General features: G+C 46.6%; 2 protein-coding genes across 5 annotated transcripts in view; one reads left to right on the forward strand and one right to left on the reverse strand.

Moving 5' to 3' along the window:
• TBC1D2 (TBC1 domain family member 2) overlaps nucleotides 1–14,022 on the reverse strand; it is a 30,036-nt gene extending 16,014 nt beyond the window's left edge. Inside the window, exons 1-5 of one of the 4 annotated variants that reach the window (XM_083419643.1) lie at nucleotides 12,940–14,022; nucleotides 7,182–7,620; nucleotides 4,433–4,571; nucleotides 2,315–2,456; nucleotides 689–825 (exon numbers count right to left, since the gene is read on the reverse strand). In XM_083419643.1, the coding sequence (XP_083275769.1) occupies nucleotides 689–825; nucleotides 2,315–2,456; nucleotides 4,433–4,571; nucleotides 7,182–7,592 (829 nt within the window). In that variant the 5' untranslated portion in view covers nucleotides 7,593–7,620; nucleotides 12,940–14,022. Of the gene's footprint in view, nucleotides 1–688; nucleotides 826–2,097; nucleotides 2,280–2,314; nucleotides 2,457–4,432; nucleotides 4,572–7,181; nucleotides 7,821–12,939 lie in introns of those variants that run through there. The other 3 variants (XM_083419644.1, XM_083419642.1, XM_083419645.1) reach the window with 3 other exon arrangements.
• Nucleotides 14,023–14,333: 311 nt separating this feature from the next.
• The window catches only part of ELP1 (elongator acetyltransferase complex subunit 1), a 49,310-nt gene continuing 38,077 nt past the window's right edge, over nucleotides 14,334–25,566 (forward strand). The window contains exons 1-10 of the mRNA XM_083419491.1: nucleotides 14,334–14,440; nucleotides 15,728–15,963; nucleotides 17,136–17,288; nucleotides 19,073–19,154; nucleotides 20,569–20,649; nucleotides 21,715–21,800; nucleotides 22,506–22,605; nucleotides 23,675–23,765; nucleotides 24,713–24,836; nucleotides 25,291–25,384. Coding sequence (XP_083275617.1) covers nucleotides 15,814–15,963; nucleotides 17,136–17,288; nucleotides 19,073–19,154; nucleotides 20,569–20,649; nucleotides 21,715–21,800; nucleotides 22,506–22,605; nucleotides 23,675–23,765; nucleotides 24,713–24,836; nucleotides 25,291–25,384 — 961 coding nt within the window. The 5' untranslated portion in view covers nucleotides 14,334–14,440; nucleotides 15,728–15,813. The remainder of the gene's footprint in view (nucleotides 14,441–15,727; nucleotides 15,964–17,135; nucleotides 17,289–19,072; nucleotides 19,155–20,568; nucleotides 20,650–21,714; nucleotides 21,801–22,505; nucleotides 22,606–23,674; nucleotides 23,766–24,712; nucleotides 24,837–25,290; nucleotides 25,385–25,566) is intronic.

A 25,566-nucleotide genomic window follows, 5' to 3' on the forward strand; every position in this document is an offset into this window, starting at 1 on the left:
GTGTCCTATGATGTAAGTAATGGGCCCCGCCTGCTAGCCTGCTCCCTAAAATATCACTGGTTTGCTCATTTCTATATACAGGGTGCCTACATTCTGCATGTGCAAATGGCTTTAGGTGCCTATTAGGTCCATAAATTACCATTCAACATATTCAACACAAAAAAACCAGTGACAATTTGTTGTTGACAAAGGATAGCTGGACATATAAAGGGCCCCATTACCTTCAGTGGCTTAAAAGGTAAAGGGACCCCTGACCATTAGGTCCAGTAGTGGCCGACTCTGGGGTTGTGGCGCTCATCTCGCTTTACTGGCCGAGGGAGCCGGCCTACAGCTTCCGGGTTATGTGGCCAGCATGACTAAACCGCTTCTGGCGAACCAGAGTAGCGCACGGAAACGCCGTTTACCTTCCCGCCAGAGCTGTACCTATTTATCTACTTGCACTTTGACGTGCTTTCAAACTGCTAGGTTGGCAGGAGCAGGGACCGAGCAAGGGGAGCTCACCCTGTCGCGGGGATTTGAACTGCTGACCTTCTGATCGGCAAGCCCTAGGCTCTGTGGTTTAACCCACAGCGCCACCCACGTCCCTCTTCAGTGGCTTAGGGCCTCATCAAATCTAAATCCGGCCCTGAGAATAACAAGGAAGCAATGCTATTTTTAAATGTCCTCACCATCGTGCAGAAATAAGTACCTGCATCTTCTGCTTCAGTTTCTGCCTGCTCTTCATCGGCTGCGTTTTCAAGGTCATCTTGGATCCCCTCAAAACAAGACATGCCACCATTGTCCCTCCGGCTCTGCCAGCTACCATAAAGATTATGCACTGTGTTCCTAGAAGCACAGAAGCGCATGGGAATGGTTAGACAGAACCTGTGAATTAATAACGCTTAAATGCCGCTGGCTGTTTTGGTACACTCATGCCACAATGCAACATCTTCCTGCAACAACATCCAGTCATTTCCTAGTGACTTCGGACGGTTTTTTCATTTAGTAGCCATTGCTCCCAGCTGTTGCAAACTCACAGGACTTTGACTCACTTAGGGCCGGGTTCATACATGCAATGCTCGTCATCTGATGACTGTATCATCATTCTTCAAATACAGTGGTACCTCAGGTTAAGTACTTAATTCATTCCGGAGGTCCGTACTTAACCTGAAACTGTTCTTAACCTGAAGCACCACTTTAGCTAATGGGGCCTCTTGCTGCTGCTGCGCCGCCGGAGCACAATTTCTGTTCTCATCCTGAAGTGCATAACCTGAAGCACTATTTCTGGGTTAGCGGAGTCTGTAACCTGAAGCGTATGTAACCCGAGGTACCACCGTACAATGTCACTTCCTCGACCTGGTTCACACATTCAGCAGTACATCATCAAGTGTATATTGATCATATGTAGAGAGATGAAGTGAGGTACAAGCATATGCGCAACAGAGAAATCTGCACAAAATCGTACAAAACTCAAACATTACAGTTGCGCCTAAAAATTCTATTTGAATGTAATATGAACAAAGAGGAAGGTTCATGGGGGAATTCTTTGCTCCTGCGCAATGTTTACTTCCCCACATTTTTGCTTCTGACTAACCTTGTTTCTCCCTGGTTGCTAGGGAGAAACAGTTGTTGGGTGGGGAGCACAATGTCTTCTTCAAGTCCTTCATGGACACAGAATCAGAGATTTGTAGTGTTGGAAGGGACCCTGAGGATCATCTAGTCCAGAGTTTCCCAAACTCAGGTCTCCTGCTGGTTGGTTGGTTGTTTTTTGGACTACAATTCCCATCATCCCTGACCACCAGCTAGGGATGATGGGAGTTGTAGTCCAAAAAGAGCTGGAGACCCAAATTTAGAAAACCCTGACCTAGTGCAACCCCCTGCAACGCAGGAATATGGTTTAGCTAGAGGAGTCCTTGATCCGATGCAGCACAGCTTTCCTCAAGTTCTTATGCAACATCTGTGAGTTTATTGAAATAGTGATTGAGCCATAAATGCTTACAAGAGTTGATCAATGCAAGTTGTGCACTTTCAAGCCTTTTCCTTTTTCATTCAATAAAGCTAAAATACACATTTAAGCATCTTAATAATTTTGCTTTTTTTAAAAAAGTATAACGTCACCTTCCATAACAACATCTTCCCCCTCTATAGCGACACCCAGGCCTACAGCAGGGTTCCTTTTTCATGCCATCTGGTTGGCTCTCGCCTTTCAAAACTCAGGACACAAAGGAGCATTTGCTAGTTCGTGAGATGTCAAAAAGACTCTGCTCTTAGTGGTGCAACAGACTTAACACAGCTAGTTTCCAGAAATTCAAAAAAGAGAGATAAAAACAGTTACTGTATTTCAATCCAAGGATGCTTGAGGGAGATGTTCTGAAGAGCGTGAGAAGGCTGTAGAGGCGCTGGGAGAGAGGCTGCCTTCGGGCCGACGACATCTGTGGGGGTTTTCACAGGGGGCAAAAAATCATGTTCTGCCTCTGCTATGGAGGGAAAAAACAAACAAACCAGCAGAATCAATGGGATTCAGACACACCCAAGCTAAAGTTATAGGTGCATCAAGCACAGCAGGGAGAGAGAACTGCTACCAGTGCATTCTCTGTTGTCTGTTACACAAATAAGGTAAAGGTAAAGGGACCCCTGACCATTAGGTCCAGTCATGGCCGGCTCTGGGGTTACGGCGCTCATCTCGCTCTATTGGCCGAGGGAGCCGGCGTACAGCTTCCGGGTCATGTGGCCAGCATGACTAAGCCGCTTCTGGCGAACCAGAGCAGCGCACGGAAACGCCGTTTACCTTCCCGCTGGAGTGGTACCTATTTATCTACTTGTACTTTGAGGTGCTTTTGAACTGCTAGGTTGGCAGGAGCAGGGACCGAGCAACGGGAGCTCACCCCATCGCGGGGATTTGAACCACCAACCTTCTGATCGGCAAGTCCTAGGCTCTGTGGTTTAACCCACAGCGCCACCTGCGTCCCTTACACAAGTACTGCCACTCATTTGGGGCAAATGAGATACCCATTTTGGCTGACTTTTAAGAAGCATTTCTGCAAAGCCGGTTTAAAACACACACACACACACACACACACACGAAACAGCAGTATTTGTTAAGAAACTACAGGATCGATATGGATCATAGTTTGCTGCATGCGACTGCAGGTTCAAATAGCAGAGAGAGTGTGCTGGATGCAGAGTAAGCACAGAAGCAATGTGAGCGCAGACACGCTTAACTAGATGTCAGTTGCATTAAACTCTGTGGCGCTTACTCCAGAGTAGATACATAAAGATTTGGGCTGGAGTCTGCATAGCATTGTCTCCATTCCAGAAAGCCGTCCATCAAAATTACAGACTTCGGTTTCTCTGCATGCCAGAGTATTCTCCTTTGGTTTTTTTGTGCTGTTTCGCCTAACATCCAGCTTGATGAAAGGTTCTGCTGAACTCTAAAGCTTGCTCCCTAGATTGTGGCTTCCAGGAAAAGGTATTGTTCTACTGTCCGAATTCCCCCCCCCATGGACCATCTGCCTGCATTTTTTTTTTTTTTTTTGCCCTTCGCTGGAGAGTTGGCCTGCTGTGTTTAGTCACCCGTGGCAACTAATATGCTCTAGCCCAGGGGCCTGATCCAGTCATCCAAGCATTTTTTTTCTGTGCCCTTGTTCCCAGACACCACCAATTTTTGGCAGTGACAGTGAGGATAGAGATGGGGATATAGCATGGGTGAAGAGATATACCGTATTTTTCGCTCTATAAAACGCACCAGACCACAAGACGCACCTAGTTTTTGGGGGAGGAAAACAAGAAAAAAATATATTCTGAATCTCAGAAGCCAGAACAGCAAGAGGGATCGCTGCGCAGTGAAAGCAGCAATCCCTCTTGCTGTTCTGGCTTCTGGGATAGCTGCGCAGCCTGCATTCGCTCCATAAAACAAACACACATTTCTCCTTACTTTTTAGGAGGGAAAAAGTGAGTCTTATAGAGCAAAAAATACAGTAAACCTCTTTGCCAGTCCAGCACCCTGACAGGGATACTAATCTGCTCCTCCCTGGTCATCCCATTTATCATAAGATGAGCTGCTCCTCAGCTGATCTGCATGAATCAGCGGAGGAGAGGAAGTTGTGTCTTGTGTGCGCTGTGCATGTACCACTTGGGGCTACAGCCGCCACTGGGGAGTTTTCCTAGGGTGAATGCGGTCATAAACTAAAAAGAAGTTAGCAAACCCTACTTTAGCACTTAGGCTGATGTTGTGCAATTTGTGCGCAGTGAGAAAGCAGATTCTTTCATGCTCTCCCTCACACACAAACACTCTCTCACAAGTCTCAGCCCTGTCAGAATTCTGTTTGCATTAATATTTGTAGGATCAAGCCCTGCTAAATGGCTGAATTTATGCCGCACCGACTAAACCAGCACTGGCAAAATAATCCTGTCCCCTGGGGGGCAACACATTTGAACTGCTGCTGCTACTTACTATTGTTAAGTGTGGCGTCATTCACACAGAGGAAATCTGTGTCATCCTCTGCCGGACTTCTAGTCTGGTTACTACAGAACTCCCAGCGTTTTATCTGCAACTGCTGCAACCAGTATATCATGGTCTGTTTGTCGACAGCCTACAGTTCAATTTGGGGAAAAAAATTTATTAAATACAGGATCTGTGTAACTCAAGGAGTTGCCTACAGATACAGCTAAATTCCACAACAGATAGATTTCAGCGACAAACCCAACCTCATCACAACAGACCATGGACTTACCAAAATCCAGTATAATTGGGGAGGTTTTGACGCAGTGTAAGTTCGGCTTCCCTGTGCAAGCACAGGGCCTAGTGCAGTGGTTTCCAAACTTTCCGCCCCATGGACCACATGAAAATTGCTGAGTTCTGGCAGGCTACTTAATGATTTTTTGCCTGTTGTGTACCCATTGTAATGTTCTGTGCTAGACACCGAATGATTTTTAAATTGTGTTTTGATTGCTTCTTTGGCTTCTTATATATTCTATTTTGTTGCATTCACTAAATCCAAATTGTAATACAATAAAAAAAGAACAGAAATAAAAGTAGCAATCAAAATACAGTTAAAAATTCAATATGAATATTCAGTGCGGTGGATGTGCCATCTCCCATCATCAACCACTAGTGCCTAAACTGAGGAACCCCCTGAACTGACAAAAATCTAGCCCCCCAAGCCTTTAGCAAGAGGGCGATCAGGTGGGTCAATCTACCGTGTCTGCTTGTGTGTGTGTGTGTGATTTTCACTTATGAAACAATGGCTTGCTCTGAACAACAGTAATCCATGGTTTGTTTCGGCATGTGTTTTTTTCTGAACATCCAAACCCAGACTAGCCGACTAACCATGGTTTGTTTTCTGGCAACAAACCACAATTTGAAGCCATGGCTTGTTGGCAGCTCGTGAACTATGGCTTGTTTTAACTGCAAACTTAACAGCCGTGCTCAGCCATGGCTTATCAGGACACCTGACCGCAGACATTTGCCAGGCTACAGAGGCATGAGGCAAAAGTGGCTGGGAAACAAACTGTGGCTTGTTTAATTGTCTGCAGGACAACTGGTGATTTGTTGAACTAACCATGGCTGAGTGTTATGTACAAATGCATCCAATGTAAAATGCCATATACACTGAGTGGGCCACCTAAAATGATAACGTACAAGAAAGTCTTCCCCACCAACACTCAGCAAAAGTAACATACTTGTATTGGTTTAATAATCTTTGAGGCAGAGGATGCTAATGGTCTCAGGAGTTCAGGATACTGCCATGAATTATTAGGGTTGTCTTCTGCTTTCAGAAAAAAATCACTAGGAAATCATGTTTAAGGCAATTTCCTGAAGACAAGAGCTTTCTTCTTCTCAAACTGTGAATCAGGATATGTTGTAAAGGGAAGAGAAAATTGTGAAGTTCATTCAACCCAAAGGTTCCAACTCCTTTATCTTCTGCCAATTTTAAAAAATAGGGATTACTTAAACTTGGCTCTGCATGCTAATTTTATTATTTTTTGTCCTCCAAGAGTCTGCAGCCAAGAACCATTAAATGTCAGAACAGGAGAAGACTGGGATTCTGGTTAACTGAACATTCAGCTACAATGGGATGTAGCTGTGGAAACTACACCAAGATAATGCTGGCTTCTCAATGGTGATTGAGATGTCAAAATGTGTGTTAAATGGAACAAAACATGTTTATCTCTCCTGTATATAAATGCTCCTGGTTCTTTGGACACAATAGTAAAACACTGGTTATAACATGTCCTAAAGGTAAAGGTAAAGGGACCCCTGACCATTAGGTCCAGTCATGACCGACTCTGGGGTTGCGGCGCTCATCTCACTTTATTGGCCGAGGGAGCCGGCGTGCAGCTTCCGGGTCATGTGGCCAGCAGGACTAAGCCGCTTCTGGCGAACCAGAGCAGCACACGGAAACCCCGTTTACCTTCCCGCTGGAGCAGTACCTATTTATCTACTTGCACTTTGACGTGCTTTCAAACTGCTAGGTTGGCAGGAGCTGGGACTGAGCAACGGGAGCTCACCCCGTCGCGGGGATTCGAACTGCCGACCTTCTGATCAGCAAGTCCTAGGCTAATTCAGGAAATTCACAGCTTCAGCTCTGTGGAAACCCCCAAGCGCATCGAGTCTCCAGGACAAGGAATCCACATAATTTATCCACCAACACTAGTATGGCTGGTCTGCCTTTGTTTCCATACTTTCAGTTGGGCACAAAGGGTAGATCCCTGTGCGAGATCCTTTTAGGTCACCCTATGAGCTCAAGTCCCAATGCATGCCACCAGCCGCAACATGCATGGGACGCGGGTGGCGCTGTGGGTTAAAGCCTCAGCGCCTAGGGCTTGCCGATCAAGAGGTCGGCGGTTCGAATCCCCGCGGCGGGGTGCGCTCCCGTTGTTCGGTCCCAGCGCCTGCCAACCTAGCAGTTCGAAAGCACCCCCGGGTGCAAGTAGATAAATAGGGACAGCTTACTAGCGGGAAGGTAAACGGCGTTTCCGTGTGCGGCTGTGTCTCGCCAGAGCAGCGATGTCACGCTGGCCATGTGGCCCGGAAGTGTCTTCGGACAGCGCTGGCCCTCGGCCTCTTTGAGTGAGATGGGCGCACAACCCTAGAGTCTGTCAAGACTGGCCCGTACGGGCAGGGGTACCTTTACCTTTACCTAGCCGCAACATGCACATTTCCCCACCACTAGCCCAAACCAGCCATGTGTTCCACATACCTGAAGGATAAATGCTTTGAAGGGTGTCCTGATTTCAAAAACGCCCTCTTCCGCTCCCACCTTAAGATCAAAGCTAGCACTAGATAGCTCTATGCTCCCCAGAGGGTTCATGTCCTGTGCTGTCCTGTAGTAAAGTAAGTTGCATTTGTTTTCATCGTAGACGAACCAACGCGACTTCCAGGTCTTGATTGGGGCTTTTGCAGAAAATTTGTTTAAATAGCCACAGAGTTGTTTCTTGGGGGTTTCTCTGCCAGGTTTCAGATTCACATTCTCCCACTTTTCCCTGGAAGGAGGCCCACCTCCGTCTAGGGAGCAACTGATGCCGCTCTCAGTATCCTCTGCTTTTTCTTCTTCGGGCTTACTGGAAGTTCCGGCCACAAGGCAATCTCTGCTCTCAGAATCCGGCTCCATACTCCACCGCAGGGCAGATCTTGTGTTGCTGGAATGCAAACAGCAAAAGACAAAACAGCCCAAGAAAAAGTTGCTGAGAAAATAAGCATATACTACGTGCATGCAAGTCCCACAGTTCAAGATATCTGCTGGTTAATAGAAAGACGTGCCTCTTGGCAAACTTCCTTCCATAGCCCAAATCTGGCAGCACTTCTGCTTCTCCAAACAGCTTCCTCGCATGTACGGAGGTCATCATGCAACTCACATGGCAATGGAGACAAACCTGAAATATACTCGGAGTCGAGTGTGGATTTCATGCTCTTTATTCAGCTCATGGTAGTGAGGAATGAAAGTTCCCCCCAAATATCTGCTTTATATACATTATTTACACAATGGGCCACATGTGATTGGCTAATTCTGGTATTCTCCTGTAGGCCAATCAGGTTGCGGATTCCCTTCCGCCTGGAGCTGGATTGGGTGGCTCCTGCGGACCAATCATATTGCTGCATTGTTCTAATACCAACCAGACTGCTGCATTCTGGACCCTATTGTTCTAGGACCAATCAGACTGCTGCATTCTGAATCCTATTGTTCTAGGACCAATCAGACTGCTGCCTTTTGGATCCTATTCAACTCAGTACATAACAAAACCACAAGCAGTGAGTGTGTGAAAAAAATACAAGTAGGTCCAGGAAATCAGCCTGCTTGCAGGTGGGTTGGTTTCTACCTCTGTTCAATAACTGCTGGTCAGAATTTCCCGTTCCCGGAGTTGCTTGGGTAGCTTACCAGTATATCATGCCATTAATGCGCAATGCCACTTTTCAGCCACATACTGTCAGCTGTGGGGATAAGGGCAGCCCTTGAAAGGCATCCTGAAACTTCAACCGGTTCAAAATGCCTGTTGCCTGGGGCTGGGCTGATGCATGTAACTCTGTTGTTGTCCCTCCCACCCCCAATTGCCTTCCTCTTCAATTCCAGGGCCACTTATAGGCACTGATTCTTAAGCATTAAACAGCCCATGACTGATGCTTGAAGGACCACCTTATCCCATATATATGCCTTCCTGTGAACTTTGTTCAGCATCAGAGATCCTGTTCCTAAACTCAAAGTGCAGCAGGTGGGAACAAGGAAATGTTTTTTCCAGTTGCTTTGGAATGTCCTCCCTACAGAAACCAAACTAGCTAAGGACATTAAGATTATTTCAGGAGGGGTTGTGGCTGGCTGAGTAAGAAGGCTGCTTAATTTTGCTGCAGGTTTGCTGAGGTTTTCTCAGCTGCTGCTCTTATTATATTCCTGCTGCTTTTATTTTACTGCTTTGGTTGCATTTTATTGTTCCTCTTTTGATAGCTTTAAATTTTACATGTTGCTAGCTGCCTTGAGTCACCTAGTACAGGGGTTCCAGACTGTGGTCTGTGGACCACAAGCTTCATTCAGGCAATCCATGGCTTGGCCACTTTCAACATTCCCGATGATATCTAGCTGTATTGTTATTTCATTTCTTATATTGTATTTTCTTGTCTTTCAATTTGCTTCCTGTGGAATGCAGGCTGCAGTACAATGAAATAAGATGCAAGACAGAAAAGCAGCCATAAAAACCATGACTGAAACCATGCAGCACTTAGCACATTACAATTACTGCATCAGTAGTACTGAGAGCCAGTGTGGTGTAGTGGTTAAGAGCGGTAGTCACGTAATCTGGGGAACCGGGTTCGCGTCTCCGCTCCTCCAGATGCAGCTGCTGGGTGACCTTGGGCCAGTCACGCTTCTTTGAAGTCTCCCAGCCTCACTCACCTCACAGAGTGTTTGTTGTGGGGGAGGAAGGGAAAGGAGAATGTTAGCCGCTTTGAGACTCCTTAAAGGGAGTGAAAGGCGGGATATCAAATCCAAACTCTTCTTCTTCTTCTTCTTCTGCACCAACGTGCACAAGCATGGGTCGTCTGTACGGAGGTCCTGGGATGCCCAGACGACAAGACCCCCTTCTCGACTTCACTGATGGGGTCCAAAGGAAAGGAGAGCAATGCTTTTGGCACCAGCTTGGCTGCAGGAGTTGCTGGAAGGAGGCTGTCAGGGAACTGCCATCGGAGCCAGAGGGAGAGGGAGGGCTCCAGAGGGATTCCGGAGAGCGTCCCGGGAGGGAGAGAAGCAGCACATCTTCTGGGGAAGGAAATCAGCGTAGCACCAGTGGAGGAGGGGGGCAGATGGGGGAATTGGCAAGGTGGTTCCAAGACTCCTCGCCGGGGACTAGCGGGGAGAGCACGGGTCCTCCGATGCCCACAGCCTCCCTGCGCAGAAGGCTTCCACGCAGGGAGAGTAGGCAGAGACTAGGCGTCAAAGAACTTTTATGCTGGAAGAAGTTCAAGAAACGCCAGCGATTGAGACAGCCGCGGGCGAGTGGCTGTCCAGACAGAAAGGGTTCACTCAGGCAACCCACCCAGGTGTGGCACTGATTTACGCACGAGCAACCCCTAGAACCATTACAGAGGCGTACAAGGGACCACCCAACCATTTTAAGGACTCCACTCCAATACTTTTTATTGCTTTTTTGAAACAACAATAAATAAAATAAATACTCTTACATTCAAAAATTCATGTCTTCTTATCTACCCTGTGCCTTATTGCGCCCAGACTTCCTTCCATCCCTTCAACGGTTTTCATATCTCAAATCTTTTCTTACAGTTTCTTATTTACACTCCATCCACATCACAAGATTTATATTAATCCTGCTACAGTTTTTAAATTCTTACAATTACTCCGTATATAGTCAACAATTTTACTCCAATCCTTTTCGAACTTTGCTTCTTTTTGGTTCCGAATCTTATAAGTCAATTTCCGAATCTTATGAGTCAATTTCGCCAATTCTATGTATTCAAACATTTTTATCTGCCACTCCATTAAAGTTGGGATTTCTTGGGATTTCCATTTCTGAGCCACTAAGATTCTTGCCGCGGTTGTTGCATACATGAATAGTTTGTAATCTTTCTTTTTAAATTCATCCCCTGTTATCCCTAGCAAAAATGCTTCTGGTTTCTTTGGGAAAGTGTATTTAAATAGTTTTTTCATTTCGTTATATATCATGTCCCAATATTTTTTTTCATTTTTTCACATGTCCACCACATGTGAAAAAATTCACCGTCTTTTGTTTTACATTTCCAACACATTTTATTACTTACTCTGTACATTTTTGCTAGTTTTACCAGGGTGATATACCTACGGTACATCATTTTCATTAAATTTCCTTTTAGAGTGGAGCACGCCGTGAACCTCAAACCTTCTGTTCATAATTTTACCCATAAGGACTCCACTCCAGATTTGTGTAGGGCTGGCTCAGTCTTTTCTTCTCCCCAAAATATCCCACAAGGCAGCAGAGGTTTAGGATTGGAGTTTTCCTTCTCCTAGATGGGCTCCCTTCCCAGGTGGACAAGTCCCATCTGCCCTCATGTCCCTCTACTGCCCCTGCAGAGACTGTCTTCTTGACCCTTGGACCTACTATTGGTCTTGTCCGCTCAATCCACCAGAGCCTTCTTCACATGCAGGAGAAGTCCCTAAGTGTCTCAGAGTTTGAGACCCATCGGCTTCCCTCACCTGGTTTGGTTGGCTAGCCAGAGCCATTTCCTGGGGTGTGGCTGCATCCTGACAGCTTCTAGGAGCCACAGGTGAGCACCGGGTGCAGGATGGGGACCAAAGGTGGACAAACTACTCCAGGAGGAGCATGACATGTCCAGTACATAGGAGCCAACTCCTAGGGGCCAAGATCCCTTTGAACTCCCATAAAATATTTGAGCCCCCTCCCCCAGTTGATGGGCATTGCCATTCAAATGTTGTGTGTGTGTGTGTCGCATCATGTGGTTGATGATGCAGGGCGGAGCTTATCTGCCCGCCCGCCCATATTTTATTCAAGTTGGCACCCCTGGTCCAATAATAAAAGGTAAAGGGACCCCTGACCATTAGGTCCAGTCGTGACCGACTCTGGGGTTGTGGTGCTCATCTTGCTTTATTGGCCGAGGGAGCCGGAGTACAGCTTCCGGGTCATGTGGCCAGCATGACTAAGCCGCTTCTGGCGAACCAGAGCAGTACACGGAAAACCCGTTTACCTTCCTACCGGAGGGGTACCTATTTATCTACTTACACTTTGACGTGCTTTTGAACTGCTAGGTTGGAAGGAGCAGGGACCGAGCAACGGAAGCTCACTCCATTGCGGGGATTTGAACCGCTGATCTTCTTATCGGCAAGTCCTAGGCTCTGTGGTTTAACCCACAGTGCCATCCATTTAATGCAAAAAGGAGGGGTTTCTGGAGCTAAGAAACAAAAGCACTTGCACAAAACGAGTGATGGGATAGATGATGGGTGGGGTGAGGTGTCTCAAACAAACAGCTCAGCCACATTAGCTCTCAACCACCTACCCCCTCGGGCCACTGCATTGGCTAACAAAAATAAACAGCGCAGTTTCCCTCACCTATCATTGCCTCAGGTGCCAACTTCCTGGGGCCCTGGGGGCCTGAGCACCCACAAAATTCCCCATGAAGGGACCGGGCACCCACAAAGTTCTGTGCCAGCCAGGGCCATGCACACATTGCATGGTACCCATAGCCCTAGGCACCCCCGGTCATGGGGCCAAGATCAGATCAGATCGGAAGAAACTTTATCTCTATCAGCCATAGCAATAAAATAAAACAAGATGTACTGAAGACAGAGGTAAAAACTTAACTGTACAAAATACATTTCGGAGGTTTACATTAATAATCAAATAGTAGATCTTATTCTAATTGCCCCCGCTAAAAACCTTGCAGTTTTTTGCTGTCACCTGACGCAGGGCCAAGCTGGCTGGCACTCCTGCCTATCACAGTACCCAGTGGCGTAGCGTGGGGGGTGCAGGGGGGGGGCCGGCCGCACCGGGCGCAACATCTGGGGGGGGGCGTGCTCGCACTCGCAACTCTCTGCCCCTACCTGGCTCACTCACTCTCTCTCGCTGCAGTGCTGGCTGTGTGAATCCGATCCGAGCCGCCGGGTCGCCGCCCACTGTGGAGGGGGGGGGGGTGCCAGGCGTGCGGTGCGGTGCGGAGCGGAGAGAGAGAGAGGGACTATCTGGGGGAGGGACAGTGCAGCGGGGGGGGGGGGCGCAAATTACTTGCCTTGCCCCGGTGCTGACAACCCACGCTACGCCACTGACAGTACCTCCATGCTGCACCTGTTAAACTGCTTTCTTTCCTGCTGTTTAAAACTACCCAGTTCAGTCCTTCAAGTAAGAAAAGTGGCGTCGCTAAGGGAGTTGGGGGAAAACAAACAAACCCCACTCAACAGAGGAGGACCGCATGTGCGTAAAGTATACCCAAATTTGCCCAAGCAAGCAAGTCACTCTTTCAGCTCCTACCTTCACTCGCCCTCCGAGCGGACTTCACCAGAAGCAGCTGCGCCTGCAAAGGGCCCGATCCGCTTCCTGATCAAACGGCCGCAAATGTTATGGGGCAAGGATCGAGCCAGCGAGCAGCGGCTGTTTCCTGGTCGGTTGGGGCGGGGCGGTGCCAGGCAGTCCCGGCATGGAAAGCCGCGAAGGAGCGGAAAGCAAGACAACAATGCATTCCGCCGCTGCGCGCTTGGCGGGGGAAGCGGGGAGGCGCGCCTTGCCGCGTCTTTCGCCTAGAAATATTCCACGTTCTTGCCCGAGGCGAGGGCGAGTGTTTTTTTTTCTGGAGAGCTCGAAAGTTTGCGGCTTATTTTGCGACGTTTAAAGCTGGTCCTAATAATAGCTGGCTGTAGGTTTCCCACCCACCCCCAATAAACCAACCCAGTTCCCTGCACCTATTTTATTTTATTTTTACTTATAGGGAAAGGACAGAATGCGCAACGGCATTCCAAGAACATGTCATGCGCATAGCTGTTAACTTTTCCCTTTTCTTGCGAGGAATACTATTCGGAATAAGGGAATTTCCCTTAAAAAAAGGGAAACAGCTATGGTCATGCGAGATCAAATGCTGCGTAAAGCCCGGCTCTTTCAAGTACAGCTGCTAGAAGCCGCTGCGCTGGGCAACTTGAATTACATGCATTCGCCTTTTTGCAAGCCCGCCCAGATTTAATGGGTTTGCAGCCTTGATTCCCGTGATGTCGCCCGGGACCAGCGAATGTCCGCAAATGCCTGATCGGAAGTGCTTTGAGGTTTACAGCAAGTTGCACAGGACTGGCGCAAACTCCTGCAAGATAAAGACCCGAGCGCCCCTGAGCGATAAATCATCGCGAGCTAGATTGCTATCGTAATCTTGGAAGCTCAGATTCATGCGTCGTTTATTTATTATTCTTGCAAGAGCAAAAAACGAATGACATGCTCGTTTCTTTCAGCAACTTAGCTAGCACAGCCAAAAGTTGCGTCTAATTATCCGTTATTTAATACTGGCGAACTATCCAGCGCTGTTATTATATAAGGCGTTATTAGCTGAGCTATTGATTTCATGATTCCACTTTCCGATGCCCTTTAAAAAAACAAAACAAACCACGCAAGATCACTCTTAATACCCTAAGCAGTTTTCCTTCAATGAAAAGAACCCACTCCCAGGCCCTAAAGGCTGCTGAAAGGGCAAGCAAGTCGCTGAAGTCTCAGACTCTGAGGCTGAACTGATCCTTAAGGAACCACCACGCTCCCTTTAAATATAATGCCCAGGATGAGATTTCTACGGCTTGCTCAGCAGCGCTGCCCTCACTTGGTTCGGCTTCAGAATGCCGCCGAGCATGCGCAGAGCCGCCCTCTTCTGGTTCGGCTTCGCGATCTTCACTGAGCATGCTCGACCCCTCGCTCTGCCCGCACAGTGGCTTGACTATGGCAGGCGCGCTGCGTCTCTGGCGAAGTTGCACGCGGGCAGTTGGGAGCCGCTTGTTGTAAGGTGAGCGCGCGGTGCCGCCTGCACCCCGGGGGTTGGGGGTGCACTCTCTTCCCCCACAGCTGAGGAGTCTGGTTTTTGCGAATTATCGCCTTACTAGCAGGTGAAGGGCGGAATGACCGGGCCCTTGGTTGCAAAATAGTCCTCCATCTCCCCCCATTTTATTTTATTTTCTTAAACAGGACAATCTTTGGATGTGCTTAAAACTAGCTAGCTCTCCATCATGGTACAGTGACAGTTCTACTAATGGGTGTTTCAAGACGGGTGTTTACTCTAGGATCTGTACTCCTCATGCATGCAAGCCTTCTGCCACCGATCTGTTTGTTACAACCATACAGTGTCGGTTTTAAAAGGTAAAGGGACCCCTGACCATTAGGTCCAGTCATGGCCGACTCTGGGGTTGCGGCGCTCATCTCGCTTTATTGGCTGAGGGAGCCGGCGTACAGCTTCCGGGTCATGTGGCCAGCATGACTAAGCCGCTTCTGGCGAACCAGAGCAGCGCACGGAAACGCCGTTTACCTTCCTGCCGGAGTGGTACCTATTTATCTACTTGCACTTGACGTGCTTTTGAACTGTTAAGTTGGCAGGAGCAGGGACCAAGCAATGGGAGCTCACCCCGTCGCGGGGATTCGAACCGCCGACCTTCTGATCGGCAGTGGTTTAACCCACAGCGCCACCCGCGTCCCTGTGTCGGATTTACATATAAGCTATAAGGGCCCGACTCTCTTGGGGGGGGGGGCCCAAAAAAATTAAAGGGGGGGGAACTGGATGTACTTTTCCAAAATAGAAGATAAAAAACAAATAAAATAAAACCTACATACAGCAACAGTGTTTTGTGTTGTGTAGGCTCCTATGATGTATGTAATGGGCCCCGCCTGCTAGCCTGCTCTCTAAAATATCACAATTAATATGCTACTTCTTAATTATATTTCACTATTAATATACTTCTTAATTGTATTTCAGTTCAACGATTACTTCGATAAAATACATATTTTGTTATGTGCAAATGGCTTTAGATGCCTGTTAGGTCCATAAATGACCATATAGCATATATTCAACACAAAAAACAGTGACAATTTGTTGTTGACAAAGGACAGCTGGACATATAAAGGGCCCCATTACCTTCAGTAGCTTAGGGCCTCATCAAACCTAAATCCGGCCCTGGTTACAACCGTATAAAGCCCCCTGTCTGGAAGCACTCCCAATTTTAGTTTCCTGACACTGCTTCAAATATTTGTGTTCAAGAATTAACATTTCCCAACGCTTGCTTCTCTCTCCTTTTTCATTTAGGTGCAGTCCGTTACTTTGATTTGGTCTTTAGGGCAAGAAGAGCAATTCCTTTTTAGCCCTTTTCAGTTGTATGCACTGAAGACAGCATGAGAAATCTAAAATTGCTGAGAACCTGGGAATGCCAGCCAGTCCGGACTGTTGGAACTCCTCAAGGCTTCTGTCTCCGTGCAGACAAGGGGACGTTATTAGTCAGTACAGAGTATGGAATTGTGGAGGTGGATCCTACCACACAAGAGGTGAGATAGCACATGTCAATTTTGGTTTATGCATTCTAAGAGCTGCCTGCCTAGCAACAGTCCATTGCCAACTACTTTTGCTGCTTTTCCATAGTGAGCCCTTGGCTTTTCATCAGGTGAGGCCTAATGATGTGAATATTTGGGCATAAAATACTTTCAATCAAAGGAAGGAATTGAACCTGTGTATGCTTTCAACAATGTATTTTATTTACTGCTCCATACAGAGATAATTTCTGGCGTTAAAAAATGTTTGGGTAGATTCTTGAGTTAATTTTGCAAGACAGAAAGCATGCGGATAACTTTTATTAATGACTTTGTTCAAATTGTGAGTGTGTGTATTTGCAGAAGTGTGTCGATTAACACTAAAACGTTCAGGGCGGCAGTCTTTCGATTTCCTGCTCCCAGGAAATTCTTGCCATGTTGGTGTGTCTGCTGAAGAACCTTTGCCTCTGCTACAGAACCTCTGCATATTGCAAAGGGTTCTGGGATATATTCTAGAACATACTTCCAGGTCTTGCTGGTTGTTGCTGACCAGGCTTGTTAGGTTTTGCTATGTTCATGAACCAAAAGTGCACCAGAATTTGCTCACTCTTCTCCCACGACTGCACTTTGCAGGGAATGTTCAGTTATAGTGTTTTTCACTAAATGTTCTATGCTATTACTGATCTTCTCAGCAAGGAACCCCTGACAGATTTCCAAAGGACTCCAAGATTCCTAAGAAAACAAGTTTGCAAATCACTGCTTTCTATGATGATGATGATGGTGGTGATGATGATGTGTAGTGTGCCCATCAACCTCAAGGTGTACAGGGTAATATACATTTCATCAAGTTCAACAGAATTTAAATTCATCACAGCAATTAATATAAAAATAATTAACCCATGAACACCAGCATCTCAAAACAGTCAGTAAAGAGGCACTCTACAGTTTCCCAGTGTGTTGGATGCTAAGCCATTGCATAGAATCCTAGTAAAAGGGTTATCAAAATATATCCACATATTTTTCTAGATGTGTATGCCAGAGGAACATGCAATTTTTGCTAGGATGATTCCAGCAGTTTGCAGCAGGACCAGCAAATAACTGCAGTTTAACGCACACGTGGGTTGTGGTCTTCCGCTAAGAGCCAAATCTACATGTTTGCGTTACAGCAGGTGCTTGTCTCTGTTTTAAAGGTCACAAATGAAGTTTCTTTGCTAGCTGAGGGTTTCCTACCTGAAGATGGAAGCGGGTTCATTGTGGGCATTGAGGATTTGCCTGACCAGGAATTTGTCTGTGTGGCTACTGCGACTGGAGATGTCATACTGTGCAATCTGAACACAAACCAGGTATGAGAGGAGGGGCCAAAGTAACATGATGGTTAGCCAGTGATATGGATGTTGTAAATGTTCTTGCCTTAATCTTATTAGCATCCACAGAGTTTTTAGCTTTTGCTCTTTTTTGTTAATGCAGTATATGGATTTCTTTAAATCTGTTGCACGTAAGGGGCGGGGGAAGTTTGCCAAATGTAAATTGTCACTGAGGTGTATTTTACCACATACAGTGGTACCTCGGTGTAATGGTTCTAGGGGCTGCTCGTGCGTAAGTTGCCGCCACTCCTGGCTAGGTTACCTGGTTGAACCCTTTCAGTCTGGTCAGCCTTAAGTTTCGTGGCTGCCCCAGTCGCTGGCAGAATCCATCAGTGGGCGTTTCTTGAACCTCTTCCAGCATAAAAGCTGTTTGACGCCCAGTCTCCTCCTACTCTGCCTGCGCGGAAGTCTTCTGCGCAAAGAGGGTGTGGGCAGCGGAGTACCCGTACCCTCTCCGCTGGTCTCCGGCGAGGAGTCCTGGAGCCACCTCTCCGATTCTCCCATCTGCCCCCCTTCTCCTCTGGTGTTACGCTGATTTCCTTCCCCAGCGGATGGGCTGCCTCTCTCCCTGCTGGGACCCTCTCCGGCATCCCTCTGGAGCCTTCTCTCCGCCTCCAGCTCCGATGGCAGTTCCCTGACACTCGGGTTACATACACTTCAGGTTACAGACTCCTCTAACCCAAAAATAGTACCTCGGGTTAAGAACTTTGCTTCAGGATGAGAAAAGAAATTGTGCTCCGGTGGCGCTTTGGCAGCGGGAGGCCACATTAGCTAAAGTGGTGCTTCAGGTTAAGAACAGTTTCAGGTTAAGTACGGACCTCCGGAACGAATTAAGTTCTTCACCTGAGGTACCACCTCAGTGTCCGGGCTGAACGTTGGGGGAGGAGACGCTCCTTCAGGTATGCTGGGCCGAGGCTGTTTAGGGCTTTAAAGGTCGGCACCAACACTTTGAATGGTGCCCGGAAACATACTGGGAGCCAGTGTAGATCTTTCAGGACCAGGGTTATATGGTCTCGGCGGCCACTCCCAGTCACCAGTCTAGCTGCCGCATCTAGAGAACTTACACCTCCTTCCCAAAGCTGGGAAGGCACTAACTAGGCTTTGGGAAAGTTAAAAGGAGACACTAGGATCCTGTCAGAGCCCTCACACCACCTTCCCAAAGCACAGTGCCTTGCTTACCGACTTTGGGAAGGCAGCGCAAGGGTTGTGGAAGCGTCAAATGTTGCTGAAGGCCACAAAAAAGCCCTCAAGGGACATACGTGGCCGTTGGGCCACCTGTTGGACCGCTGTGCCCTATGGGAAGCCTCTAAACAGAACCTGAATGCAGTGGTTAAGAGCGGTAGTCACGTAATCTGGGGAACCGGGTTTGTGTCTCTGCTCCTCCACACGCAGCTGCTGGGTGACCTTGGGCTAGTCACACTTCTCTGAAGTCTCTCAGCCCCACTCAGCTCACAGAGTGTTTGTTGTGGGGGAGGAAGGGAAAGGAGATGGTTATCCGCTTTGAGACTCCTTAGGGTAGTGAGAAAGCGGGATATCAAATCCAAATTCTTCTTCTTCTTCTTCTTCTTCTGGTTCCCTGCAGCTGACATTCAGAGGCATGCTTCCTCTGTAATCTGAGGGAGTACATCACAACCTTGGCTAGTACCCTTTAATGGCTTTATCCTCCATTTGACACTGTCGAATCCCTTGTGAGGTTGTGTGAGGCTGCTGCTAAAAGGCACAGGAGCAGCAGCATGAGTTAACCGTCTTCAATCTTTTTGCAGTTGGAGTGTGTTGGGAGTGTGGACAGCGGTCTGACTGTGATGAGCTGGAGTCCTGACCAAGAGCTCGTTCTCCTTGCCACAGGTGTGGAGCAACGTTCCAAAGCCAATCCTGTCAGCCTCGTTCCTTACCTTTTGGTCTATTGAAGATGATACAGTGCTGACCCATTGCAAAACCGTAATAAGCCTTGGGAACTGCGCGCTTTCCGGGTTAGTGTTACAGGTTCACCAGTGCTGGCTGTGAATCCGGTTCTCTTCGTCAGCAAACCAACTTCCAAGCTTGGCTTCAGACTTTGGTTTGACAAGAAAACCTGCTTAGTTAGCATTTAACAGTTGTCGGCATCAGCGCACCTGTAACACTAAATCAGTATGATTTAGGGCGGGGGGAATTACTTTTGATGAGAGCAAGAGGGATGGGGAGCACATACCTGTTTCTGTACCAATTGGCAGACAGAGGTTTTCTTTGAACCAGCATCATATCTGCACAAAGTCTCTGTGTCTGTGAGATCCAGAAGCTCCTACTGAAAGCAGTCACTTTTTACGTTTAACGGCAATACAGAAGTAATAACTATTAAGTTAATATTCTGCTACTGTTTTGTCAACTGTTCTTCGAGTTTAAATGCCTTTGTCATGTGCTAACTGAATACAGTGGTACCTTGGGTTACATACGCTTCAGGTTGCAGACTCCACTAACCTAGAAATATTACCTCAGGTTAAGAACTTTGCTTGAAGATGAGAACAGAAATCGTGCTCTGGCGGTGTGGGGGCAGCAGGAGGCCCCATTAGCTAAAGTGGTGCTTCAGGTTAAGAACAATTTCAGGTTAAAAACAGACCTCTGGAATGAATTAAGTATGTAATCAGAGGTACCACTGTATTATTTTTTAGAAGACTTTAAAATATTGGGAATCACATGTTTGTTTGTTTGTTTGTTTGTTTATCTAGTTCACTTACAAATCGCTTCATATGAGGCATCCCAAAACGATTTGAAGTTTAATCACATATATAAAACAGTTACGTATATAAAAACAGTTAAAACTGCATATATTGAAACATTTAAAAACAAAACAAAAAAACACATACATAAAATCAAGTCAAATCCAATACAGTTATCAACTGGGTTTAAGCATTTAGAAGGCTTGTTGAAAGACAACATTGTAGGCTAAATCTCTTGTTTTATTTATACAATTTATGTTGCACTTAATGTGGTAGAATGTCTAGGTAGGTTGAATGAAACGTACGAAATCCAAAGAAACAATGGGGCAGAAAGCAGTATCAGACAATGCCATGTAAGAGTACATCCATATTTGGTAAATATCAAGAAGAGCTGGAGAAGACTATGTAATATAAGTGAAACAGTGGTCTAGGAAAAGAGAATGCAGTGCTGTCCCAGCAGCCACAGAAGAAGGGTTGGAATTTTGTGGTGTGATAAGTAAGCTATATTAGTCCATCTTGGCAGAGTCTCGATTTTAAAGGCCATTGCTGTTCACACTGTGACACAGGTCAGCAGACACTCATCCTGATGACGAGGGACTTTGAACCTATTACAGAAAGTCAAATCCACCAAGATGACTTTGGAGAAGGTGAGTTGGTGCTGCAGATATGGGATGCTCAAAAAATGCACGGCAGCAGTTTTAAAAATTGAATGCATAAAGGTAAAGGGACCCCTGACCATTAGGTCCAGTCGTGACCGACTCTGGGGTAGCGGCACTCATCTCGCTTTATTGGCCGAGGGAGCAGGCGTACAGCTTCCGGGTCATGTGGCCAGCATGACTAAGCTGCTTCTGGCAAACCAGAGCAGCGCACGGAAACGCCGTTTCCCTTCCCGCTGGAGCGGTACCTATTTATCTACTTGCACTTTGACGTGCTTTTGAGCTGCTAGGTTGGCAGGAGCAGGGACCGAGCAATGGGAGCTCACCCCATCGCGGGGATTTGAACCGCTGACCTTATCGGCAAGTCCTAGGCTCTGTGGTTTAACCCACAGCGCCACCCGCATAGGCAGAACCAAATGAAAACCAGACAACTGGATCCAGCTGCTCATTTTGCATGTTACAAGGTTGGAAGGGACTTGAGAAGACACCTAGTTCAAGACTCTACAATGCAGGGTGCGGGGAACTTCAGGCCTGGGGGCCACATGTGGCCCTCCAGATAACTATTTAGCCTTCAGTAGCCCTCCTCCATGTCCTTTTTGTGTGTTTATTTTTGCCTGGCTGTAATGTGTCCCCGAAATGTGACAAATGCTTTTAGCTTATCTGTGGATGGAGAGATATAACCCCCTGTAAGAATAATAGAAAGAGATCATAGAATCATAGAGTTGGAAGAGACCACAAGGGCCATCGAGTCCAACCCCCTGCCAAGCAGGAAACACCATCAGAGCACTCCTGACATATGGTTGTCAAGCCTCTGCTTAAAGACCTCCAAAGATATCACGTTTATGTCTGAATCAAGACTTCATAAACTCTTAAGGTCTCCAGCTGGTCTCCAGCAATGAAGTTGATATCAGGTGGTTGGCATGGTGACTTGTAAAGCTTGCAAAAGATTTTGAGAACAAGAATGAAGTCTTGTGAAGTTTGATGGGGTGGGCAATACATTTTTGTCCGATTGTTAAAGTGTCACACCACAAATGCTGCTAATTTGTTAACTTCTAGGAAAGTTTATTACTGTTGGTTGGGGTAAAAAGGAAACCCAGTTTCATGGATCAGAAGGCAAGAAGGCAGCTCGCACCAAGCCAGTGGTACTGTATTCATTATAAATATTGGTTATGCGTGTACACAAATAAGTATAAAATGTATACAGTGGCAAAATGATGGGTGTAAGAAAGGCACACACCCCTATTTGAATAAATTGTTCTTATTGGAATACCTGCATTAAATAGGATCACAGAGCTAGTGTGGTGGAGTGGATAGAGCGTTGGATTGAGAGGATCCAGTTTGAAATGTCCACTTAATCGTGAAGGTCCCTAAGCCTATTCACACACTGAATTGAAATATAAGGCCAGTTTGCACATCCCATAGTTATTTGTTTACTCTGAACGTGAGGATTGGTCCCACTTTGCCACGCTCCTGGCATAGGAAGGAACGGCAAATCACAGTTCCTAAATTAGTGATATGTTCATAGTGGGGATTTTGGCTTGTTTTGATCCAATAAGCCATGATTGCTTAGCAAAGAAGGGTTTCATATCGTATATTGTGGTTTGTTTGGGGTTGAAGCAAACAGCAGTTTGTAAAGCCACAGCTTGTGGTTTGTTGCTGTCATTCACTATGGTTTACTGTGTTGTACGACTGCAGCCAATCAGAGCAGGCCCTCAGTTTTTCAGTCTCATCCATGGGGAAATTAAGCTAGCAAACAAGGTGGGGGGGGGACTAGGAGTAAATGGCACACGGCCACCTGCCTCTTGCGTCTCAGTTAACAGGAAGTGCATCATCATTTATTTCCCCAGGAAGTGCTGCCTGCTCTGCCATGGGATGACCGTAGACCTCGAATCACCTGGAGAGGAGATGGACAGTACTTTGCAGTGAGTGCTGTTTGCCCAGAGACAGGTTGGTATAAGTTCAAAACAATAAAATGCTTTTTGCTCAAAAAACACACACAACACCTGCTTGAATAAAGGATAAAAAAATCGTATTTTAAAAAGTGAGAATACTCTGTCATCATAACTGTTATTAATATACATTGTTAAGGTATTTCTCATGGCTCTGTTCACACCCTTAATGTCTCCTTAGGAGACAGAACTCCAAGACGACATAGGCAGATGTGCTATCTCAGTTCTATGTGGTTCCTGTTAAAGTATTGGGCTAACATAAATGGGCCAGAGCCTGATACACAGTTAAGGAAACACAAAAGCTATTCCCATCCCAGGCACTGAGATAATCAGTGGTATCCTTGAGTGCATTTTTTATTTTCACTCATGGCCTACAGTGTTGCAGTTGGGATACTGGGTAGATAAGGTAAAAGTAAAGGGACCCCTGACGGTTAGGTCCAGTCGTGGCCGACTCTGGGGTTGCGGCACTCATCTTGCTTTATTGGCTGAGGGAGCCGGAGTACAGCTTCCGGGTCATGTGGCCAGCATGACCAAGCCGCTTCTGGCGAACCAGAGCAGCGCACGGAAACGCCATTTACCTTCCCGCCAAAGCGGTACCTATTTATCTACTTGCACTTTGACGTGCTTTCGAACTGCTAGGTTGGCAGGAGCAGGGACCGAGCAACGGGAGCTCACCCCGCTGCGGGGATTCGAACCACTGACCTTCTGATCGGCAAGTCCTGGGCTCAGTGGTTTAACCCACAGCACCACCCGGGTGCCGAGGACATACATGTATATTGCATGCAAACACACCTATGGTATCCCTGCGCATGGGTTCACACATAATATGTACAGTCATGATGATAGGCGTTGCGCCAGTTTCCTTAAAAAGAGGAAAGTCTCCATCAGACAGACTGAGCAATGAATGTACAGCTGCTCAAGATGTAATATTAACCTGTGTTGTCTGATAAGGCTCCCTGGGAGACTTTATGGGTGAAACATAGTCTGCAGATCCTGAAGCTTAGAAAACAATTATAATGAGTCTACTGTGCGCATATTTCTCTCCCCCCCCCCCTCTGAAAATGCAGGTGCTCGGAAAGTCAGGGTGTGGAGCAGAGAGCTTGTTCTGCAGACTACAAGTGAGCCCGTCCCAGGGTTAGAACAAGCACTGGCATGGAAGTGAGTAGGGAAGAGTTGTGTTTTGTGGTGCGCAATGAGTTTGTGTTGTGTTCACATATGCCCACTGAAACTTCACCAGCCATGGATTTTAAAGGTGGTGACTTCACTGTTGAAACCCACTTAGGCCCAATCTGCACTATGCATTTAAAGCAGTATCATACCACTTTAACAGTCGTGGTTCCCCCCAAAGGATCCTGGGAATCCTTTGTGAAGTTGAATTTAGCAGCAGTGCCATTAATTAAAGCAGGCTTCCTCAAACTCGGCTCTCCATGTGTTTTCAGACTACAGTTCCCATCATCCCTGACCACTGGTCCTGCTAGCTAAGGATCATGGGAGTTGTAGGCCAAAAACAGCTGGAGGGCCGAGTTTGAGGAAGCCTGAATTAAACGCCGGAAGAGATGGAGGGAAATGGGGAATGAAGTGAGAATTTCAGTGGTGGGTGAACCGGTTTTGTTTGCATCGCAGGCAGCAGGGCATTGAGGAGCAATGAAGGGGTAGGCCTTGCACATAAATTTCTCAGAGGCCAAGGCTTTAGATCTAATGCTCAGGATTCACTGTTGTTGAGTTCCCAGATCTACGAGAAACGGTAGCCCTTTTCTCTGACTCTAGCAATGTTTGTTTGTATGTATATATTTGTAGTATTGGCTTTCACCCTTCTCCCTGGAAAAGTTCCTGCAGGTGATTGTAGATGGGGGCTGTACTGGAGGGGAAAGCTTGATTCTCAGTGGAGACCATTTTGTTCTGAGGGGCTGTACTCTAGAACACACAGGAGGAACCTCCACCTTCAGAAGCTCTCTGTAATATATATAGGGTCTCCCTTCTCCACCTTCCACCTTTCCTTATGACAGACGTTTCACTACTTCGTCTTTTTTAAAAAAATAAAAATGCATGTTTGAGGAATTGTCCGAAACGTTGTCCTAACTTACACTTTCGTTTTATTTGTCGAGGCCCTCTGGAAGCTTAATTGCATCCACACAAGATAAAGCCAACAAACATGATGTTGTGTTCTTTGAAAAAAACGGACTTCTTCATGGTGAATTCACACTTCCCTTCTACAAAGGCCAAGTCAAGGTAGGATGACCCTCCTTCTGAAGGGTTTGTAAACTGAATAAAGTGGTACCTCGGTTTTGAACGCCTCCATGGTTGGAACATTTCGGAACTCGAATGCCGAAAACCTGGAAGTAAATGCCTCAGTTTTCGAACGCACACCAGAAGTCGAACAGAAAATGCGGCTTCCATTTTGAGTTTTCCGTATTGAGGCTTCCGCTTTCAGTTTTTGGTTTTTGAATGTTTCAGAACTCGAACAGACTTCTGGAACGGATGACGTTCAAAAACTGAGGTACCACTATAGTAGTCAGCTAACTGAATCTGAAGATTTCTTGCCCTCCTCTTGTTTGGAGGGATTTAGAATTCTTTAGAAATCATTGTTTTAAATTGTGACGGAGATGTTACTTGACTGAAGGAAAATAAATTCTGTTGGAAATGGCTCCTCCTTCATACGACACCCCAATCCATGTTGCTTTAGGTAAATGAGCTACTCTGGAATTCGGACTCCATGATATTGGCAGTATGGTTGGAAGAACTGAAAACGGAAGATACAGCTCAACCAAAGACATATGGTAAGTGTGGGAATGTTCAGGGAGGCAGGAGAGGATATATTGTTTAATAATATCCTTTCCAACTTGCGTTAACAAGTTCTATAATTTAGCAGAGTAACATTCCCATTTTAAAACTTACACAGCAAATAGGTTTACCAGGCTTGTTTAAGCTTCTAAAATAAGTTTCCTGGTAATTCCCCTTT

The sequence above is a fragment of the Podarcis tiliguerta genome, assembly GCF_965153285.1.
Source record: "Podarcis tiliguerta genome assembly, chromosome: 17".
Classification (NCBI taxonomy): domain Eukaryota; kingdom Metazoa; phylum Chordata; class Lepidosauria; order Squamata; family Lacertidae; genus Podarcis; species Podarcis tiliguerta.